The 22,699-nt window shown below is 45.9% G+C and overlaps 2 protein-coding genes across 8 annotated transcripts in view; one reads left to right on the top strand and one right to left on the bottom strand.

Moving 5' to 3' along the window:
- LOC5667226 (beta-1,3-galactosyltransferase 9) overlaps positions 1-5,969 on the bottom strand; it is a 34,737-nt gene extending 28,768 nt beyond the window's left edge. The window contains exons 1-2 of one of the 5 annotated variants that reach the window (XM_061647597.1): positions 5,794-5,969; positions 2,661-3,581 (exon numbers count right to left, since the gene is read on the bottom strand). The gene's annotated coding sequence lies outside the window, so the exon portion shown is untranslated. Of the gene's footprint in view, positions 1-2,660; positions 3,582-5,646; positions 5,750-5,793 lie in introns of those variants that run through there. The other 4 variants (XM_061647601.1, XM_061647598.1, XM_061647599.1 and 1 more) reach the window with 4 other exon arrangements.
- A 6,841-nt stretch (positions 5,970-12,810) lies between these two features.
- Positions 12,811-21,218, top strand: LOC1276811 (F-actin-capping protein subunit alpha). 3 transcript variants are annotated; one of them, XM_061647603.1, is made up of 3 exons: positions 12,811-12,993; positions 13,735-14,107; positions 19,564-21,218. In XM_061647603.1, the coding sequence occupies exons 2-3, from the start codon at positions 13,861-13,863 to the stop codon at positions 20,184-20,186; spliced, it is 870 nt and encodes a 289-aa protein (XP_061503587.1). In that variant the 5' UTR covers positions 12,811-12,993; positions 13,735-13,860; the 3' UTR covers positions 20,187-21,218. The 3 variants fall into 3 exon arrangements, with proteins under 3 accessions (XP_061503587.1, XP_001688794.1, XP_316203.2); XM_001688742.2 differs by having other exon boundaries at positions 12,819-13,117; XM_316203.5 differs by lacking the exon at positions 12,811-12,993 and adding an exon at positions 13,382-13,619.
- Positions 21,219-22,699: the final 1,481 nt, after the last annotated feature.

Below are 22,699 nucleotides of genomic sequence, written 5' to 3'. Positions count from 1 at the left end.
TGGTTGATAACATCCGGATCCGGATGCGAAGAAAGCAAGCGAATAAAAACGCATCCGTAGACGCGCTCCGGTCTGTACTTACGAGCACAGACAGCAGCAGCAGCAGCAGCAGCACCATCCATCCCATGTGCCACACGGGACGGGTGTGATAACGGATGCGATTACGGATGTGCGGATTTTCCTCCCACAAACGCGGGCGGGCGGGTGTATTTGCACAGCACCTCCCTTCCCATCTAGCTGACTGTTGTCTTAGCGCGTCTGCCGACGTGCCGGCAGTCAGCCGAAGGCTTGGAAATTGTATTTAAATAACTTTTTATGCCTTTACACACACACACCTCCGGGCACCATTCAGCTCTATCTCTAGCTAATGATGTCGCCCATGACGGGGCCACAGTACAGGGAAGAACGAAACGAAAGAGCGGGAAACATAGTGGGAGACATTGCGCAAACAAGGGCGTACTGTGCACGTTTCCGTCCGACAATAAACTGCTTTTTAATCATCAACGGCTCTAATTAGCACTACAGGGCAGTCGGCGTATGCAGTACGCAGTGTGTGCGTGTTGGGGCAGTGCCTGACTGCTTTTGTGTTAGTTTGTTTAATTTACAAAGGCTTCTAACTAATCAGACTTGGTACGCATGGGGACAATGTTTCAAAAATGCCTAAGAATGCTAAGACACCTACATCACAGCTTATCTCAGTGTAAAGTGAACATAGCAATGACATTTCGCATCGGACAATGCGCTGAACTCATTATCCGAACAATTCATACCATTGATAAACTATATCCCTGACCGGCGAGACATTCCAGGCGCGCACAAAGTTCAAATCGGAGGCCACACACAAAGCAAACGGCTCTTCTCATCATCCACTTTTCATTCAATCGCTTCGATAGAAATTCCTTTCAACCACAGCCCGATTACTCATCGTGATACCATTAACAAAATCGTTTTTGCCCCGGCCTTTTCCCGCACTGTCTTAATAAACTATCGATCGGAAAATGGGTCCATTGGCTAACAATTCTGGAGACATTACCTCTTAGCGAGCGGCCCCGTTATGGTCCAGAATCGAATTGCTCTTTGCTTTCTGTATACGACAACGCTGGAGATAGGGACCAGTAACTTTGTTGGTTGGAAACACAAATGCCTGAAGGCGGGCGGGGAGTGAAAGGCTTCGATGGGACGGACAGACAGCGAGTGGTATAAAAATAGCTAAATTGTGTAGGTCCAATTTAAGTGCCTCGCATGCGTCATCACATTTTAATAGCACCTGCGATGCAGTTCTTACACTCCCCTTGTTCAGGCTTACAACTACACGGTTGTAAATGTTTACACAAGTTTGCCAAAGGAAATGGAAGGCTGTGGGCCGAAAAGAGCCTCAAAGTAAGCCCTTAATTATGTACTTGACAGCTTATTTTTATAACATTGCAACGAGAAATTGCCTAATTGCTGATATAAATCGACATCGGTCAATAGGTTATTTTAGGTTGCCCCTCAAATTAGCCTTCCAAATATGTTGCCTTGAGAATCGAGACGCATTCGTTCCCAACGTTCAGTGACCCAACGTGTCCCAACTGCCGCTAGCAGTGCTTGGCAGACCCTCATATTACGCTTTCGGTTCGGTTCGGTTTTCACTTTCACCCGCAGCCGTGGCAGCGGATGGGCAGAAGCGAAAGTTAAGGTGATCGCCCATTCACTGGCTGTGAAATAAAAACCAACGAGAAACGGTGACAGAAGAAGATCACCAATACATCATCATCCGTCCGAGTGGCGGGAGAGCGGCTTAAAACTTCCACCCGACCGGGGAGGTTGCGACAAGTGCGAAGACCTTCCCTTTACGGTTGATTGAACAACTGCCGATTGAACCTTCCACGAGGGTAGGTAGCGTATACGGCCGTTGTTTCGAGCGACACACACACACACACACACACACACACTTTCTGTTGGTTGTAACGGAATGGAGACATTTTTTATGCTCTCCTTTTTCCCCTCTCTAATCGACACGTGGAACGGTGTAACCGGTTACTGCTGGTGCCAAACCCCGCGCCACGTCTGTTTGCCACCGGAGCTGCTTTCTTTGCCACTCGGAGACGAACGGTAGCGTAAAGAACGAACCCCCCTCCCCCTCCCCCCGGTGGCGCAAGCAGCGAAAAGGAAAGAGAGAAGAGCAAAGTAGAAACAAAACCCCATCACACCCGATCCGACCCAAGGGGCGCGCGGGTGGACCTTCTCCCCCGCGGGTGACCATAAAAGGGGAAAACTAACTTTTCCAACTACAGCGCGGTAACCTGTTGCATCGGGGTTTGCGCTGTTACATCGTACCGCGTGACAGATGACACCAACGAGCCCTGTCTGGGAATTTCTTCCAGCACATGAAGCACCGCTTAGCATATGGTTCTTCTGGTCAATGTGTTCTGAAGAGCATATCCATTTCGTATGACCGAGAGCGTTTGTTTCTTTTTTCTTTCCCCTAAAAATAAAAAGAAACCTTTTTGTGGATAGTTGAGCATCAAGAGTTTTGTTTTCCATCTTAGTGTTGCATTTCTGAGTGGATGGGACCTTTCAAACCTCAACGCTAACATGCGTCAATCATTTCTGTTTAAAAAAACCCCTCTTAAACTATCAAACCTTCCCTTTCTCCCCTTTTTAACCTTAAAACTTACCTAACACGTGAGCAAAAGCACCGTTTGCTCGTCCATTCGCTCGTTCAACTCACTCTGGGCAGTGGCAGTGGTGGTGTTGGTGGTGGTGGACGTGATGCGTGTGATGCTTTTACCCTTCCCTTCAATGGACCTGTTTTCCACCGCCGTAATTGCCCCAAGCCACTATCGTGTGCGAGGTGTCGATACGATACGATTCTGCCTTTGCCGCTGCTGCTGCTGATGATGACGACGCCGGGCAATGATGATTACGGTGCCAATAGAGCGCGCCACACCGCGCAATAGAAAACTGGCCCCCCTGCTGCTGTCGATTTTTGGATTTGATTTTCACGGCGGTTTGTGCGGCCTCTCCTCTTCGCCGCTCCGTTTATCGGTCACTCGGTCAGCAGTCGGCGAGAAACGAAAGGCAAATATTCTGTGGCGGCTATGATGATGATGCTGGTGATGAGATGATTATGGTGAACGTGGTTTTTGTGCCGCCCGGAGGCTTTACTGTTAATGGCGAATGGCGACTGGGTGGGTGATATTAGTCGAAAGAACTGCGCCGAAGGGGAGGGGCAAATTGCGACAGGATTCTGAGCGTATTTTCCACTCACTTTCCGTAAATTCACACAGTAAACACACGAGCCGAGGAACACGGGACACGGAAAAAGCGACACTTTTTATACTAGCCAGTGATGGCCACCGAAAGGTTGTTTGGCGTGGTTTCTTATTTGCACAAACACAAGAAAACAAAACAAAACAACAATACACTTATATAAAAAAAATTGCGAAAAACTAAAAAAACACTTCTTTTTTTTGTAGAGCGCGCCCAAGAGAACGAAGCGTAGCAATTATTGTGTGCGGAGAGACACTGTAGAGACACACTGCATTAAAAATTCAACACTTTCACTTAAACTCTTCCGCAACCCTGGACGGCGAAACCTGTGGAAGATAGAAACGGGTAGGGGTGATGGGTGTGATGATGTTTCCGCCGGAATGGAAGCCATTAGACGCGAGAGAGTTGCACACGGTGGCCAACAGCTGTGCCAACATTGCCAGGTTTTCCATTTAGCAACCCTTCGAAAGGGGAGCAATGGAACGGAGGAGGGAGGAGATTATGCTGATGTTTCCTCCTTAAGGTCCTGTCCTGTTGTTAGATAATCTCTTCGCATAAATTTTGGCCCCTCTCTCTCTCTCTCTCTCTCTCTCCTTCTCGTTCGCTCACTCTCGGTAGCCTATTTCAACCGGGGAGCAAATTCTAAGCACGTCCAGGAAAAAGGGAGTCGTCCTCTTCTTAGGGTAACAGTGTGTGTGTGTGTGTGTGTGTCTGTCCCCTTGACCCGTTTTCGGTTTGCCTCATAAAATCCTTTCAGTGCTCCGGTGCTGTTCCCGCCCGGTTTTTATGCTAATTGCTACACCTCACTACGCATCGCATCGATACCCTCGGTGCCTGAAACGCCAAAAAGGATATTTCTTAAGTATCACTTTCACTCAGGGACAGGGTGGGGGGGGGGGGGGGGGCGTGCACAGGGAATCGAGGGAACATCATCAACGTTGATTGATGAGCCCTAAAAGCATTTGCTAGATTGGACACAATGGACAATTAGCCTATTGAAAACGGAATAGCGGGCGGCGGATGGGCGCTAGTATTAGCCCCAAAGAGTGTCTAATACCTTCAGCCACCTGTCGTCTAATTGCCATGCGTTGCCGGGAAATAGGGACTAAAAAGAGAGAGAGAGGGAGAGACAGAGAAAGAGAAAAAAGTGGTCCTGCACCGGATGCGGATGGATGGGACCGGGGCAGACATATTGGTCAAGGTCTCCAGCGACATCAATTTCGCAACTTCACGCAGCGCGCCGGAAGATCGAAGAGTCTAATCGATTTTTCCTCTCGTTCCCTAGGGAACGATGGGCCACTCCTCATTACTAGGATCTGTGGTAGCTGGATTCCCGTGACAGCAAGCTGAAATGCTTCTCGAAAAAGGGACGGAATGTCACCGATGGACCGCACAGCATCCACCCAAAGCCGGCGACTGATAAAATTTATCACATTCCGCAGCAAGATCGGTCGGCTTTGCTTCATCGCAGCAGCAGCAGCAGCCCGGGCGGCTATCGGGTGGCGTCTCTTTCGCGCAAGGAAAAATCAACCCCCTTCCCGCCCGTTCGTGGAAGGGTGCGAAAGTCATCATCAGCGTGGTCGAATTCGGGGTTCGACTCTCTCCTTCTCTCTTTGCTACAGCTTTCTTCCAGCAGCATCATCGCCGCTTCACGGTTGCGTTGCTCGGTCGGTGGCTCACGGCTCTAACGCGGCGTGTCTGTTGGGTTTTGGGCACTTTTTTGCTGTATTGCTTCTGATAATAGATACATCGTGGCTACACTTGAACATCTTGGGCAGGGTAGAGCACGCATACACGCACACAGACCTAGGAGGAAAAACTACACACTTCAAAACACTGGTTCGGGCTCATTCCAGCGTAAAAGCCGCACCGCGCCTCGCACTTTCCCCAGTTCCGAATCTGATTTCTCGTGCTTCTCCATCTCTTTCTATCTCACACACTTGCCGCACTATCAATGCCCAGGCTGCGCGGGTTGCTAGAGCGAGGCACCACAAGTAGCAAGCCTCGCCAAAGGATCGAAGCAGGCTCCAGGGAGGCTGCAGTCTCGTTCTCGAAGAAGCCTTCACTATTGCCATCGAATTAACCCCACATTCGTCAACCTCACGCAAAAAGGATGGCCCTTGAGCGTAATGGCAAGGATGCAGGGGCAGTGTGATGTGTGCATGCATGTGTGTGTGTGTGTGTGCGTTCCCCTATTTCTTTGCAGCCGGTGTCGTCCGGTGGCTGTGGCTGCTGCTGCCCGGAGCCCGGGATCAACGTCTTGCTTTGCATTCATCTGTCAAAAAGATGCTGCCTCTCCGGGACGCGGCTTTCGGTGCCTGGACTTGCTTGGCCAAGAGCGTCTTTTTTGTTGTTCGTAAAAACTTTATTCCTAGCTTTTTTTTTACACACACGAACGAATTTTGCTCAATTAAATGCCACTTGTAATTATGTTTCACCGCGATAGTACTCTAGAAGCGCACTGCACGCACTACGGAAGAACGGATGGTGAGTATTTATTTAACACAATTTTAGAATTTAGAGAGAAAAAGCACACACTTGCACAAAAACGCCTCATATAAACCGTTGCCAGTAGGTTGCGCTTTGCTTTTAAAGTTATTGCTCCCGTTGGCTGCCGCAGCGAACGACACGCATCCTCAAGCTTCTCGAGAGACTGACGCCGCATTTGAACGCTACCCCTCAAGCTCGGGGTGCACTGCACAGTGGTTATGCAAACGGCACGTCCTGTCCATAATTGCATATTAGTCGCTTCTTTGCTTTTGCAAGATTCAAATGATACCTAGCCGACATGTTGTTAGAAGAGCTACTATTGTATCTGTCTTTTAATACCTTTAAATCCCGATAATCAGCTCTAAGCATCACGTTGCATCATTTTCGATTCCTTACTATTGTAGACATTTATTTTATTTTGACCATTTCTCCCCAATACGCGACCACTGCTCTCCAAACCGTTGCTCCGCTGCGAGAGAGCAGGAATGAAAATGAGAGATTTTTGAATTTCCAAAGAGAGCTCCAAACGTCAAACTGTACCGCTGTAAACATTTCGCAAATCAATTTCGCGTGCCATTTCTTTCATCCCTATTTAGCCAAATATCTTGCCATCTCTTGTTTTCACATTACTGAAACGAGCATCTCTGTGCCTTTATCCCTTTCCCTTTTTTGCACGACATAAGAGATTGACAGATAGGAACGGCACGTCCAAAGAAAACGGTTCAAAATGCAGGGTTAGCATATTTTCCTTGTTTGCTGGTTATTTTTGGTATCAGCTGCCATTATACTGATTTAAATATTGCATAAAAAATGCAGCACAATCCATTGAGCTACGGGGAAAAAAGATAGGCAGACCTATCAAGCGAACTAAACAGTCCTAAATCAACATCAAGCAAAACAGTAAAAAATAATTTATCGCTTGTTTTGTATAAGAGATTTTAACATCCCGGCTTCATTTGTCTCCACTGGAAAGAAGTACAGGCGGTCCCCGAGATACACGGTTAATGGGGACCGAAAACGGCCGCAAAATACCGCGTATCTCGAATTTCCGCGTAAGTCGAATCCCGTGATTTCCAGCTAAAATATCACAAATTTTCGTGTAATTTTGCAAGTAGGGGGCGGTTTTAGTCACTTTATGAATTATTTGATATGATTCTGACTGAATATAACAGTTTTAAACCTTTTGAAATAGTTTTTAACATTCTATCAAAACGAAAATTATTCGGCAATTTACAATGGATGTGTCAAATCAGTACAATTTGCTCAAAGAATTGTCAAATTTAGAAAACCGCGTCTCTCCGAATCCGCGTATAAGAGGTACCGTGTATCTCGGGGACTGCCTGTACAATCCATTCATGCTCTCCAGTATGAATACCCAATTGACATTTTCGAGCACGAATAATCGGGAATTCGAGCAAATTCCCTTAAACTGGAGCCTTAAACTTCCCTTAAACTGCACCAGTTTAAGGGAATTCAGAAAAAGTCCTTTAAAATCAACTGTGATACGGCTTTTTCGTTACTTTCTTATACATCCGCTCGGAAATGATGTTTCCTATCGTTTTAGTTGGCCATGTTCCAATTTTATATTTAAAAATATCCATTTTTCATAAAATAACGTCACACAAAATTAATGTGATATTAGTTTTAAACGCTGTGGAACACCAGTTTTGTTTCGGTTGAGGAGTTCAATATATTTGATGTATCTCTTTCGGAGTTCAGGAAGCGACTAGCGCTGTACATTTATACATGAGTTCAATTCGAGGTGCGCTCACCTCGCGTGAGTTGACAGCAACGTCAGGTTGCGTCATTGGTATTACTGACGGACATTGTATATCCCAACACCCCCGCTCAATGTTCGGAACTTACTAACCCCAAATTCGTTCGGTGTTTTTGAAAAACAGATAGAGGCAAACCTTTCGTCATTATATCAGCGATCTGATCACCAGTAGGAATATACTTTACCAATACTTGCCCTCGCTGAATTTCTTCATGCACGAATCGATGCCTTACGTCGACATGCTTTAGACGACCACTGTCTCGCTCATCCTCGACCACTCGAATGGTTGATTGATTGTCTTCGTGGTAAACAACCGGTAGCTCCGGTTCTTTCTCCAGATCCCGCAACAGCCGCACAAGCCATTTTCCATGACAAACAGCCACACTCAACGCCACTAGTTCCGCCTCGGTTGACGATAACGCAATCGTCGACTGTTTCCTTGTCAACCAGCTTACAGCTGCACTGCATACTCGGAACAGATATCCCGTCAACGAGCGTCGATCCGTCGGATCATTCGCCCAATCCGCATCAGCAAACGCCTCGATGACTGGCGCAGAATCTTTCGCACGAAAAACGAGCCCATACTCAAGCGTACCCTTGATGTATCGGAGTACTCTCTTTGCATGCTTCCAGTGTACCTCCGTAGGACAACTCTGGAACTGGCTAAGATAGCTAACGGACGCACACAAATCTGGCCTTGATGTCAACATTACGTACATAAGGCAACCAATCAGCTGTCTGTATGGCTTGTCTGTACGCTCAGCATCTTCACCTTTCTTCAGCCGAAGATGACACTCCATCGGTGTTGAGACTGCCTTGCACTCATGCATATTGAAACGCAGAAGTAAATTCTCTAGAAAATTTCGCTGACTTATCCGGAGACATTTTCCTTCCACATCGCGTTCAATCTTCATGCCAAGGAATGTTTTAACCTCTCCAATGTCTGACATTTCAAACTCTTTCGAGAGAGATTGCTTCACTGCCTTGACCGCATTAAGCTGATGACCAACAACGAGCAGATCATCCACATAAAGCACTAAGATCACTTTACTGTTCCCAGATCCCTTTATGTATAGGCACATGTCACTCACACTTCTACGAAATCCTAGTTTCTCGACATATCTGTGAAACCTTGCATTCCAAGCTCTCGAAGCTTGTTTCAACCCATACAATGATCGGTTCAACCGACACACAAGATTACTTTCAATGTCAACTCCTTCTGGTGGTGTCATGTAAATCTCTTCCTCCAAATGTCCATTGAGGAAAGCAGTTTTAACGTCCATTTGATGAACCACCATTCTTAAATCATTTGCGATGGCTAAAACTACTCTCACGGTATCCAAACGCGCTACTGGAGAATAAGTTTCAGCGTAATCGAAACCATGTTTCTGGCTGAAACCACGCGCTACTAATCGAGCTTTGAATCGATCTTCATTTTTAGATTCCCCGCGCTTTACTTTGAACACCCACTTGCAAGTGATTGGTATTCGACCATGTGGTAGCTTCTCAAGGGTCCACGTGTGATTTCTTGTAAGAGAATCCATTTCCTCGAGGATTGCAGCTTTCCACTTTTTCCAATCTGCGGACGATTTCGCTTCCGTAAGCGAAGTCGGTACATGATCCACATAGCTTGATGCATTGAATGCAAAGCCTGTGTAGTTCATGTTGTAGTCTTTATGCCATGCAGGTGTCTTCCGTTTTCGTTCACTAAGAACTTTAGGCGATTTTACTTCGAAATTATCTTCACCATCACCAATACAACTACTGAAACTTTCTTCGTAAACGTTTTCAGCCAGGGTTTTATCAGGATCGTCGGCATTTTCGATCGGTTGTTGGGAGACAACATCATCTTCAACATCACTATCACTGATAGGTCCGTCCCAAACCGTACGGATAAGAAATTCGTCACTGTTGCCGTTTGACCGCGAGGATGTTAACAATTCACTCAAATTCGAATTTTCTACAAAATCGACGTCCCGCGCAACAACGATTTTCTTCTCCTCCAAATGCCATACACGATATCCACAAGGGGCATACCCGATAAAAACACCTTTCCACGATTTTGTATCGAGCTTCCTTCTTTGCTCTTTTGGTACATGCACAAACACAACACTGCCGAAGGTACGCAAATTACTTACATTTGGTTTACGATTTTCCCAAACTTCGAATGGTGTCGTTAGATTGCCCAGTGCACTAGCCGGACTGCGATTTACCAAATATGCTGCTGTTTGAACCGCAGGAGCCCAAAACTCTTTACCAATGCCACTGTCACTAATCATAGAACGAACCTTCTCTACTAATGTACGGTTCATTCTTTCACTCACACCATTCTGCTCCGGAGAATATGGAACAGTCCATTCGATTTGAATTCCCTTCACCTTGCAAAAGTTCTTGAATTCACGTCCAACGTATTCCCCGCCGTTATCACAACGTAATCGCGATATACATTGACCGAACTTAGCTGTAACAAAGGCTTCGTATTCCATGAATCGATCCAACACTTCAACCTTTGTGATCATGGGATAAACAACCGTAAAACGACTAAAATCGTCAACAAAACTAACGAAATATCGTTCACCATGAATTCCCACCTGTGGAACTGGTCCACACACATCTGAGTGTATCAGCTCGAGAATACGTTTTGATCTCCTGATTTCACTATTAGAAAACGGTTTCCGCGTCTGTTTTCCTTCGTGACACGCTTCACACACAAACTCGTTACCCGGATTCTTCACATTTGTTTCCATACCATCTACCATTCCTTTGGAGATGATATTTCTCAAATTCTTAGCACTCAAATGGCCATAGCGTCGATGCCACAACTCTAATTCTTTAGGCACACGACCACATGAATAGAAACCCGCACTATTGTTATCAATATCTCGATAAAGCACTAGCTCGTACAATTTACCGCGGCGTTCACCTTTGGCAACGATGCCAGAATTGTTTTCTATTGTAACAATTCCATTTGCAAACAACACTTTCAATCCAGCAGTTTCCACTTTTCTCACAGACAATAAGTTCACTCGCGCTTCGGGAATATAAAGAACGTCTTTCAATGTTATTCCCGTTGATTCTCCGTTTTCCGAAAAAGCAAACAACCTCACATCGCCACACTCCTTTGCAACAATAGTTTCGCCTTCTTTTGCTACTGATATGTGCATAGGTTGCTTCATGAGAACAAGCCTTTTGAAAAGCGACCGATCATTCGACATGTGTTCAGATGATCCGGAGTCGACAATCCAACTTGCTTCCACGAATTCCACAGCGTCGCCACCAAAGAAACACACATCACTCTTCACCAAGTGCGCATTGTTTCCTTTCAGCACTTTTTGTTTGTCTTTTTCTGGACAATCGGCAACCTTGTGCCCCTCGCGATGACAACCGAAACACTTGAACTTTATGGTTTTCTTCTTATTGTTCTTTTGCTGTTTCTTTGTACTGGTCCCTGCAAATGCAGCGTCGTCTATTCTTGTTTCACGCGTTGTACCACTTTCCTTTGAACTGTGCTTGATTTCTTCGTCAAGAAGTCTGCACTTTACAAAATCCATCGTCAAGTTTTCCTCTGGCATAGTTTCTATTGCAGTAACTACCGTCGAAAACTTTGATCCGAGCGTTAGAAGCAAATAGCATACCGTATCTATTTCTTCCAACTTTGCACCGGTGGATTTGTATTCCCTAATCAAGCGATCAAACACAAGGAAATGATCTTGTAGACCACCACTAGTGTGTCGCAACGTCAAAAGCCTTTTCTGCAAGTGAAGCCGGCTTGCAATGCTTTTACGTTCAAACACACGTTGTAACGCATTCCAAATATCTTTTGGAGTCGCCTTGTCCTGGATATACTCCAACATGTCATCACTGATTCTCGAAATCAGCAGGGATTTGCAACGACGATCTTTCTTCACGCGCGATTTGCCTTTCCCTTTCTTTGACACTGCTTCATTTGCGGCATCTTCCGTTGTTTCGTCGAAATCTACATCCGCTTCTAGTTCGATGCAGCATCGTAGCTCTTGCTCTTCCAAAAGCGTTAGCATCCGAAACTTCCACTGCGGATAATTCGACGCGTTCAACAAAGGAACACGTGCCGTTTCACTTTCACGATCCATTGTCTATATTAATCACTCAACTTAACTAGTCAGGTGCTCTGGGCCCATAACCTAATGTGATATTAGTTTTAAACGCTGTGGAACACCAGTTTTGTTTCGGTTGAGGAGTTCAATATATTTGATGTATCTCTTTCGGAGTTCAGGAAGCGACTAGCGCTGTACATTTATACATGAGTTCAATTCGAGGTGCGCTCACCTCGCGTGAGTTGACAGCAACGTCAGGTTGCGTCATTGGTATTACTGACGGACATTGTATATCCCAACAAAAATAACCCAAGTGACATTTGCTCGAAATTGTTTTCCCATATCTGCTCGATTAGTACTCGATACGCCTGAAATTGTGGATTTGTGTCTGATCAAGTGTGTTGAAAGCGCTAAAATTTGGTGAGTTCGTAAATTAGACTTGCTTCTATCGATTGACGATGCCGTCGAGTTCATTTTACACACATAGCTTAGATTTTTGATGAAAAACAAAAGCTAATTTTGTGTGACGTTATATTATAAAAAATCAATATTATTTAAGTATAAAATGGCTACTTGACCAATTATAACGATAGGAAACATCATTTTCGAGCGAATCTAGAAGAAAACAACGAAAAAGCCGCATCTCAGTTGATTTTAAAGGCCTTTTTCTTAATTCCCTTAAACTGGTGCAGTTTAAGGGAAGTTTAAGGCTCCAGTTTAAGGGAATTTGCTCGAATTCCCGATTATTCGTGCTCGAAAATGTCAATTGGAAAGCTTTAGTTTTTCATCAACAAACCATAGCTATGAATGAAAAATTACCTCGCAGGCATTGTCCATCGATAGAGGAACGTTTAATTTACGAACACACCAAATCTTAGCGTTTTCAACTCACTTGATCACTCACAAATCCACAATTTCAGGAGTATCGAGTACTAATCGAGCAAATATGGGAAAAAAATTTCGAGCAAATGTCACTTGGGTACGGACGTCACACGAGGCGTAAACTTTGGCGTAAATTGAATTTCAGTCATACAACCCTATAATCTTTTGACGGGAAGTTTACGATCTCCCATACAAATCTAGCCTAAACTTTTGTCCATATAATATGTAAGCATCTTTATAAGAGTATAAAATAATAAGACAAATTCGGCAAACTCGACCTTCATGTCAAGCCTACAGTGCTGAATTGTCCTACCCCTTGTCCATTTTTGACAGCTCATTTCATCTCGTCGTCATCGCAGTAATAAAAACTAGAAGAAAGCGAACTGGAGTCAAAAGCGCTGCAGAAAAAATTACACGCAGGAGAAGAAGGAATTCGGGCACGGAAAAATCCGACGTAGGCAGTGAAAACCTCGACGAGCAGTGGCCTCGCTGTGTCTGCCCGCAACAGATCAATAGGTGTGTAAAGCGAAAAACGTGGTCGAAATTGTGCCTAAAAGTCGCTTTTGCCCGCTTGCTGCTGCTGCTGCTTCCTTTCGGTCGAAAGTGGTGCATTCGTCGCATCGCGGCTCCGCCACTATAGGTGTGTTTCGTACGTTCCTTGTGTTCCTTCCTCTGCGCGTGCTGTTGCTTGCTGGGCACAGGGAATTTTGCTTCCAACAGTGAACCAGATTGTGCAATTTTGGCTCAATTTCATTGACCGTGTGTTGAAGCTAGCCAGATAAGCTCCGAAGCGAAAAGAGGCGAGCTCTGGGTGTGAAAAGTTTATAGAAGAAATTACTCATCGCTCCCACCACTACCACCACCGCCAGCGCTATCTGTGTCTCTCTCCCTGTCTCTCTCTCTCTCTCTTTCGTCAACGCCACCGCTCTGCCGCCGCGCCCTACCAATCGAAGAGCAGGAGTACTAGATCGGGCCCGTGACAGTTGTGTGTGCAGACAGTGAACAAGTGTCAAACCCCCGGGGCCGTGTCCCAGTCGTCGCTTTTTACACATCGCGCAGAATTTAGGCACTCGTTTAGTTTTGTCTTTCGATTATTTGGTCGTGAATAGATTCATTAGCCGTTCGTATACTGCAGTACGAAAGTACGACAGTTTGTTCAAACAAGCATCATCGGGCATCCGTTTCGTCCGTCCGCCTTTACAACGCACCTACCGAATTATATCTGACCCATTATTCCGTCTTCTGCATCACCTGCAGCACACAACAACGGTGGGTTTTCCGGTGAAACAAATCAGCTAAAGCGGACCCTCCCGAGACGGCCAAAAACCTCTTCCACCCTCCGGATCTACCGCCACCACCAGCACACAGCAGGCTACAGAAACAATGGCGGATGTTGACGATGTGATAAGCGACCAGGACAAGATCCGAATCGCGTCCGACTTCCTGATGCACGCACCGCCCGGCGAGTTTAACGAAGTCTTCAACGATGTGCGCGAGCTGCTGAACGACGATCGGCTGCTGAAGGAGGGCGCGAGTGCCGCCTGCGCCCAGTACAACAAGGACCAGCTCACTCCAGTGATCCTCGAAAACTCCGAGCTGGCCGTGCTCATCACAGAGTTTAACGATCTCGGTAAGTGGCGGGGGGGGCTTTCGATTCACGCGGCGGACACAAAGCCATTGGCACGTTGCAGTATCCCAGAATCTGCCAGTCAGGGGCGCCATTAATAGTTTTTGAATGAAAATGCGATTCACAACACATCCTCTACTACCGTACCGTAGAGTAGGCTGTATATTTTTAGAAATCTTTGTCTCTCTCGCTGCCGGTCCGCCGCGCAGCGCGCTATCGAACAGCAGAGATGCACAGCACTGTCCTTTTCTCCGTCCCGATAGCAAAAGGGAAAAAGCGAAATCAATCTCGAAATTGGGATCACCCGTTCGCCGGCCCCGTTCGTCCGTGTCCTGCACAATGTAGAAGTGGATGCATTTTTTCAAACGTTAAAGGGGAAGAGAAGAAACAAAAAGGCACCAAAGTCAATGCTAGCCGATGGATGGTGGTGGTGGTGGTGCAATACATTGCAGCAGATAGCAAACCTCGCCGCCCTTTTTAAAATAATAGCTCCTCTGTTTGTCGGTTCCATTCAACATAGATTCCAATGTTAAAATTCAGTGCCCGTGTTTGTTATCACAGTGCATAGTATCAGATCGGCACAACCCCGCCCCCCGTCACATTTGCTTTGCAAATCAAACACTCCGATAAGGATTGTGGAAGCCGAGGGAAGGAAGCTTTTCCGATTAGATAATGCCAAAATAAACGCACTCTCCGGCGTACAGATTTATTTCGTATCAATCGCAATTTTATGGACAACCACACCACCACACAGACTGACTCAAAACACTAAAATTGCTCTTTTGCTCTCCTAAATAATAGAAGCAGAAGATACAAAATGGTTGCTTGCTTTTGTGTGCTAAACGTAGCTCAATGGTCATTCAACGATCACAAAAGGGAAGAGGACACCGACCACGGGTCGATGTGTGATTATCACTTCTGCCTCGAAACCTTCATTAATATTAAATCTGTCAGGAAAACAAAAAAAAACGGAGACATTTCAACGATAGCAATCGAAACGTGTTTGCAAAGGCGTAAAAATTGAGTTTGGTAACGGTTGGCTGGCGCGCTGCTACTCTTCTCCTTGGTTTGGAGAAACCCATGCTATTCCCGTGCATTGGGTTTGGTGGTAAATCCGCCAGCGAAATGCGATACGCGATGCGTTAAACAACGTACAAGCTTATCAATTTTGTTTTAAACTATTTCTCAGAGCAAAAGCATTGCAATGTAAACAAATATCCACACACACACGCTCACACACACACACCGCGGTTGATCGATCGGATCGATCGTACGATGACTACATTGTTCACTGTGTGGCCGCTAGTGCTGGTGTGGCCATGCGTCGAGCATGATTCATATGTACGCTACTTCTCCCCCACTACCACCGGTATAATCCACCCAAGTATGGATAGTGGATTGCAATGAGCTCATGCTGCTGCTGCTGCTGCTTTGTCTACGCTGCTGCCTTCCCTTTTGGCATTTTGTGCTCCGGTGGCCTACACACTCTCTTCCCCAAAGCAATGCCGCTCATCTTCAATTATTAAAGCGTGTCCGGATCTTGTGGGGAAGTGGTAAGATTTTGGTTTCGATTCCCTTATCCGGTAGTTGGCAAGGTGTGGAGATGAAAAGGAGGTTTCACAGATTATAGGGGTTTGCAGGAGTTCTCATAGTTGTGGGGGAAAAGAACTTTATGCCATGCGAATTGGACTCTATAGCACCGTTGTTTGACAAATCTAATAGGTATTTCCAAATAGCCTGTCCAATAAGGATGCCATATAGTCAAATTCCCATCATATAAAGTTAACTTCCAATAAGATAGAACAAAACCGTTACGCAAAACACACACTGCTCTCATTCTTCATTTGTTTCCCTGCACAGCACAACAGGCACGAAACAGTAAAGTGCTCGATATTTCCAACTCTATTTGTTTCTCTTTTCACATTATCAGCCTATTCGAAGCTTTTTCCTCCATTTGCTTTTCCGGCGTGTGTGTGTGTGTCCCGTTTGATAACGCACCGTGTACCACACCAGCAAACTGAAGTAGAAAAGAACTTGTGAAACGTGCTTGCAATGGAGTCGTCGTCACTATCAGAGGTGGTTGTTGAATGTCTCTGCTGCCGCTGGAGCAAGCGTGTGAGATAAGAAGAAGAAGAAGTGAGGGGCCACGGAGAATGCGTGTCTGCATTCCTTTCGAACACTAAATGCAACGACCGGGAGCGATAGTGTGTGGCAGATGACGAAGTGACTGCTTTCCTCTGCATTGAATGGGCGGTGGTGTGGCCAGCCACGGTCCGAACTTATCTACGGTTTATTTGGCGCATTGCCACCAATTTTCACCTTCTACACCGAGAGTCATCCTCTACCCGTGCGGCGTCGATGACGTGGAGCGAGGAAGTACGCTTTCACTTTCCTCCACAAATCATAGCGAGGGTGTGGTGTAACATAATAGACCGGGGGGTGGGCGTTTGTGTGCATCTCGTGGTGTAGCAAATGCACCACATCCCTACCCGCTTTGTTTTGAACTGGCAAGTGACGAGAGACGGAGGAAAGATATGAAAATATGTGCTGGACACAGCTGGACCAGAAGGAGGAAGTCCAATGGGGCTATCATGTGCAAAAATTAACTTTAAAAGCATCGCTTAGGGGGGGCGTTCAACCGTTTCGTCGCTTATCTAGCAATGAACGGGGCGGGTAGCAATGGTAAAACATATTCAATTCGATTCATATCTCAACGGTGTCGCTGGAAAATGAATTCATACAATTGTCGGTGTAGCATAAAAGCGGCCATTGGCAATGGAAGTTGGTGTTTTAGCCACTTGCATCGAAAGGCTCACTAAAACAAAAAAACACGTGTCTCTGTGCCTGCTGTGTGCAGCCACATCAATCTCAACACCAAAAAAGGCAATGTGAAGACGGATTTGTCTCTGCGCAGCGCCGGTGAGGCTGCGTACGATGAGACGCCGTACCACGCAAGGCCACCACGGAATCACTCACCCAAGACACGGAGGTGTGGGGGGTTTGTTTGGTAATGATTGTGCGGTTGGGCGACGGTAACGTGTCGTGTGATATATTTGGAAATGAGTATAGCTTGAGGAGGATCTCTCTTAATTGGTACACATAAACAACAACAACAACAAACACCGTTTTTGATGATCAATCACGATCGTGTATTGCAGCTTAAAACGTGATCCACTTCAGAAAATTGCTTTATTTCATCTTATCCAACCTCCGCGGATGATCGGTTTTTTAGTTGGAGCTGATTGGAAGAAGTTGGGTGAAGGAAGTGGAGGAATCTAGTATCCAGTATCAGTCACCATGGGGCGCCGAATGATGTGTAAAAAGATCCGCGGGCATCTCAGCAAGCGCGTTTCAATTTCCGCACTACGTTCGAGCCTCCTCTCCCGATGATGGTGGTGGTGGTTACGCAACGGAACCGCGCAACGGATTATTGTTTGTGGTGCGTAAGATTGCGCTGCACACACGTTTTGCTCTTGTGTGTTGGATGGAACACACGAACGTGCGTGATTTTTCTACCAATTAAAACACCACAAACACACTGAGGGGGGAACGGGACGGGCAGAAGAGTGGAAGAATGAGTATGTGGAAGGGAACCCTTAAGCGGATGGAAAATGTAGCAGATAATTCAATCTAACGAAGAAACTGGTGGGCCCGCGGGCTCGTTGGTTTGTTGGCAGCCCATCTGAGGGAGGAGGGAAGGAAAACTCACTTTTATTGAACGTTTGTTATGTGGCGGTGGTGTGTGGGTAAAATTTGATGTGTTGAGTACGTACGTACGTCCGGCAGCTGGCAGTTTGTAGTGGCGATGGTGGAGTTAACTCGGGGTTCTCGCTTTTATTTGTGCCGTCGATCGAAAGTATATCAAATTACCTTCTACGCCTTTGATTGGATTGGTGGATATGATGGGGTGGAGAGAAAAAAAAAACGGGAAACTAAACAAATACCCTTTGCATGGTCCTTTACCTGAAGCGTTTGGTGAAGCGTTTTATTTGATTATTCCATTCCGATCAATAATGCACACAAAACACAGAACGATGAAAATAGGATTCAAATTGGGAAAGAATCGTTCAACACAAATTGCGAACCAAATGCTATAAATTCTTAATCTTGTTAGATCGGCAAACGTGTTGTTTAATGAGACATGTGGTAACAATTTACTATTAAATTATTATTGTATATATTTATGACCAGTTTGAAATGCGTATGTTCTCCTCTTTCCTCATTCATTCCTGGTCAGCTTGTGTCTTCAGCTCCAACACTCATCAAAACACCCTTGTACTGTGTCTCATTTAGTATGTCCAGTTCGCGTCGATGTTAGCGTGCCCGCTGACACATTCCGTGACATCAGGGCAGGTCACAGTTTCAACCCCAAACCCCAAGCTCTTAATGATGGTCGCCACGAATTGTGTCCCATTAACGCCACTGCTCTTTGACACCTTTTTATGATGGTAATTGTAGTTTTGTCTGGTACCAGTGCCGTCGGGCTCATCCATCATCCAACACCGGATTATCTTATGGTTGTGTTATGGGCAGCGAAATTTGCAACTACTTACAGCCTATTACAATGGCTGGACTGCTGGATACGCTGGAACTAGTTCACGCGCTATGCTTTGTTTTCTATGTACTGGCCCGTCTGCGTATTACTGAAGGACATTGCACTGTTACCACAATTGTATAATTGGTTTATTGTAGCTCTGTTATGGAGGAGACATGGAAACAACACTCTTCTTCCTTCAATTACAGTGGACTGTTGAGTAGTGATGGGATAAATGAAGATTTCGTCGGAATCGATTTCGGCTAGCTTCGAAATTTCGATTCCGAAAAATCGATTCCGGATAGTAGGTCCGGAATCAGTTTCCAGAATCGATTCCAGAATTGGTTCCAAAATCAGAAAAGGCTTCGAAACGGAGTCGGTTTTGGCATCTCCATAGAAATAGGCGTTTAGGGCCAATGATGTTAAGTAGTGATAGCCTCAAAAAATGAATGACTTGTAAACGATCCATTCTCATGGAGATTCCTGGACTGATTTCGCTTCTGAAACTTCTTATTTCAATGCAAGAACTAATTCTCCTTCCGGAGCTAATTCCATTTCTGGAATCAATCTTGTTTCCGTTACCGGAGCAAATTGCGATTCCCAGGCCGATTCCGATTCTGACTCCGGAGCCGATTCCGAACCCGGAACCGATTCCAGAGCCGATTCCGAACCCGGAACGGATTCCGGAGCCGAATTCGAAATCTGCTCCGGAGTCGACTCCAGAACCGGGTCTGGATTCGGTTCCGGATTCGGCTCCGGAATTGACTCCGGAATCGGAATCGGCTCCGGAACTGATTCCGAACTCGGAATCAGGATCGGGTAGGTCCAATTCCGAGCTCCCACCACTATTATTGAGCATACACTGGACCTACTAAATCTATTCTTCTTTCCTTTCTCTCACCCCTTCCCTGTTCCCTGCTGGCAGGTGGTGGCCGTTTCTTCGATCCGCGCACCAAGCAAAGCTTCAAGTTCGACCACCTGCGCAAAGAAGCGTCCGATCTGCAGAACCACGACGGCGACCACACGTCCGAGCAGTGGCGCGCGATGCTGGACATCGAGACGCTCACATACTCCGCCAACCACTACCGCAACGGGTCCTGCTCGGTGTTCGGCCGAACGGTGAACGGGCAGATCACGCTCAACGTCTGCATCGAGGACCACCAGTTTCAGCCGAAAAACTTCTGGAACGGCCGGTGGCGCTCCGTGTGGGCGATCACGTTCCCCGCGACCGGGGGCGGCACGGCCGAGCTGAAGGGTTCGCTCAAGCTGCAGGTGCACTACTACGAGGACGGCAACGTGCAGCTGGTGTCGGCGAAGGACTGCCGCGAGACGGTGCCGATCACGAACGAGGCCAACACGGCGAAGGAGATCATACGACTGATCGAGGAGAGCGAGCACGACTACCAGACGGCAATATCGGAAAACTATCAGACGATGTCCGATACGACGTTCAAGGCGCTCCGGCGGCAGCTGCCCGTAACGCGAACGAAAATCGACTGGAGCAAGATCGTATCGTACAGTATCGGTAAGGAGCTGAAGACGCAGTAAAAAGCGCAAAGCGGGCGCGCTGCCTTCCCCTCCTTTCCCGGACACGTATACACGCTGCAGTCGGCGGGGGCAGTCTGGCCGGGGCCGGTCGGATACGGCAGAACACGCGACATATAAATAAGGAACTAAGGCGCATGTTAAAGGGCAAGGGCGCGCGAAACACGAGGAAAGTTAAAAGGGAATGCGAACTAGAAAAATGAGGCGACAAGGTGAAGCTTTTTTTCTTCTTCTTTTTGTTTGTTAATTTCGTACGTACAAGATGATAGCAAGATCCCTCCCCCCGTGCGCGCAATGCTAATGGAGGTATCAGCATTGGAAGGTTCCGCAGCGAGTGAGAGGGAGAAAGAGAGAGAGAGATCCGCAAACACGCACGAAGGACCAGAGTTCTTTCAAAAACTAGTATTCAAAAGCGCCGTTTGAAGTATGATAAGGGGAAGTAGCGGAGCGATAGTAGACCCCCTACACGATGCGTAACCGTAATCGTCCACGATCGCCTCTCGTGGTGGTTAAGGTGGTTAATGATATAGCGAACCTGTCCATTCACAGACGATACCGATCTCTGCTCGCTGTCTGTTTGCTGCTTTAGATTCGCGTTTAATGGTCCCTTTTCCTGGAGCCTGCTTTTTTTTTTGCGATCGGCCGAACATCTTGAGACGTTCGTTTTCTTTCTCTTTTTTTACCTTTTGATTTTATGAACTACTGTGTAAGTAACATTTGTGAATCCATGAGAAGTAGTAGAACTGTGTTTAGTGAAAAAAGGGGGCGTTGAGCGGGGGGGGGGGGGGGGGGGAGAGAATTTAAAACGATGCATAACACAAACACGTGGAGCACTCGCGCGCGATACAACACCCGCTGGTAGGCAATTTACTAAGAACGAAAGCACACAAACCGACAGACAGACACACATACATCGTAGCGTTACTACAGGAAAAGCGAGTTGGTTAAACGAAACACGGCAAAGCTAAACCGAAGCATGGGAAATAAATATCTTTAATGAAAAAGAATAAAAAAAAACCCACATTAAAACATTAATTACTAATGTTCTTTGGCCCTTTTTCCCATCTTCTTTTATGCAAAGAAAGCACAGTCGTTGGGAGGGGGGGAGGAACTGGTCCTTCCGGTAGTAGTGGGCGCGATCGTTGATTACTTTTTGTACGCAGTTTTGTCATTATATTGTACACCTACCTACCACCCCCCCCCAATGTTCGGTGGCCATTTGTTAATGGGGCAGGTTAATGGGGGGGAGGTACGATCGAGCGCTTCGAATAGAGGGACAGTGTTAGCACGCGAGCTATGATAAGGAACAAATGCGATTTAATAGAGCAAATAAACGTTGAGGAATGTAGGGCACGACGGATCAATCGGTTCAATCCGTTCAATTTGCAAATCAAACCCCGTTAATGTGGTCAATAGTTTATTTGAAAAAAAAAAACAAAAAACAAAGTGCATTAGAATGAAGTGCTCTGACTAAGATGTGTGCACCGCTTTTCCTGCTAAAGAGGGTTTTTCTTGGGTTCTTATAGCTGTGAGACACTTTCTTGACTCTTTCCAACCGGAATTTAACGTTAACGATGGGAATTGGATTCTGTAGAACCCTTTTGGGGAATTTCCGATTGGAAATAGGCGAGAGGTGCTACAAAATCCATTTCATTTTCTCAAAAAGTTCATTTCTAACTAGAAACAGTAAAGAAAGTGTCCCACAACCATGAGTACTTTGGAAAAATTCTGTAAAGTATAGAAGCACGGACGCCACAGAGAAAAAAAAAAACACGCACATTTCCCTTGCAATTTTGACTAAGCTGATAAAAAACAAACATACACCTTGCTTATAATTTAATCTCAAGAGTTACAATACAAATACATGCTTTCGTGAGTGAGTTTTGTTTTCGATGCAAAACAAATAGTGCCACACAGACCAGCAGCACTTCTCAACCTGATGGAACGCCTGAGTAAGAGGAGAGATGTGCTTTGGGGTTGTTTTTTTTTACTAAATGCATTTAAAACGGAAGAATACATACATGTAAATGAGCTAAAGATACCACCGTTTAGAGTGTTTTTGATTTGATTTACCATTTTCGTTGGCGCTGCTATCGTTTGCCCGCAGAGCACGTGGTAGTGATGGTGGAAAAGGTGGCCAAAAAGTGAGGAAAAATCTGAAAACTGCTGGAAATGTGTGTTTGTGTATGAACTTGTCGTGTTTTAGTAGACAAAAGAGAGTGAACGTGAACGAAAGTGGTTAACATTGAGAGTACGAGATTAAGGGCAGCAATTATGTGTTATTTATACTAAACAAATTCAAATGAAAGTAGAAGAGCAGAAAACAGAACAGAAAACAGTTTCATCGAATCGAAAAATGCTAGAGGAAGTAATGCAGTAGTAAAGTAGGTGCAATTATAGAGGTGATACAGAATCAAAGGAGAGTAGAAGAAGAGGAGGGGTAAATACTACTAAAAGCCAATAAAAACGAATGCAAAAAGCACTATAATAACGCTGCCGCACTAACACTCACAGTT

The sequence above is a fragment of the Anopheles gambiae genome, chromosome 2 (assembly GCF_943734735.2).
Source record: "Anopheles gambiae chromosome 2, idAnoGambNW_F1_1, whole genome shotgun sequence".
Lineage (NCBI taxonomy): Eukaryota > Metazoa > Arthropoda > Insecta > Diptera > Culicidae > Anopheles > Anopheles gambiae.
Note: the sequence above shows the minus strand (reverse complement) of the source record. Positions and strands in the feature narration are given on the sequence as shown.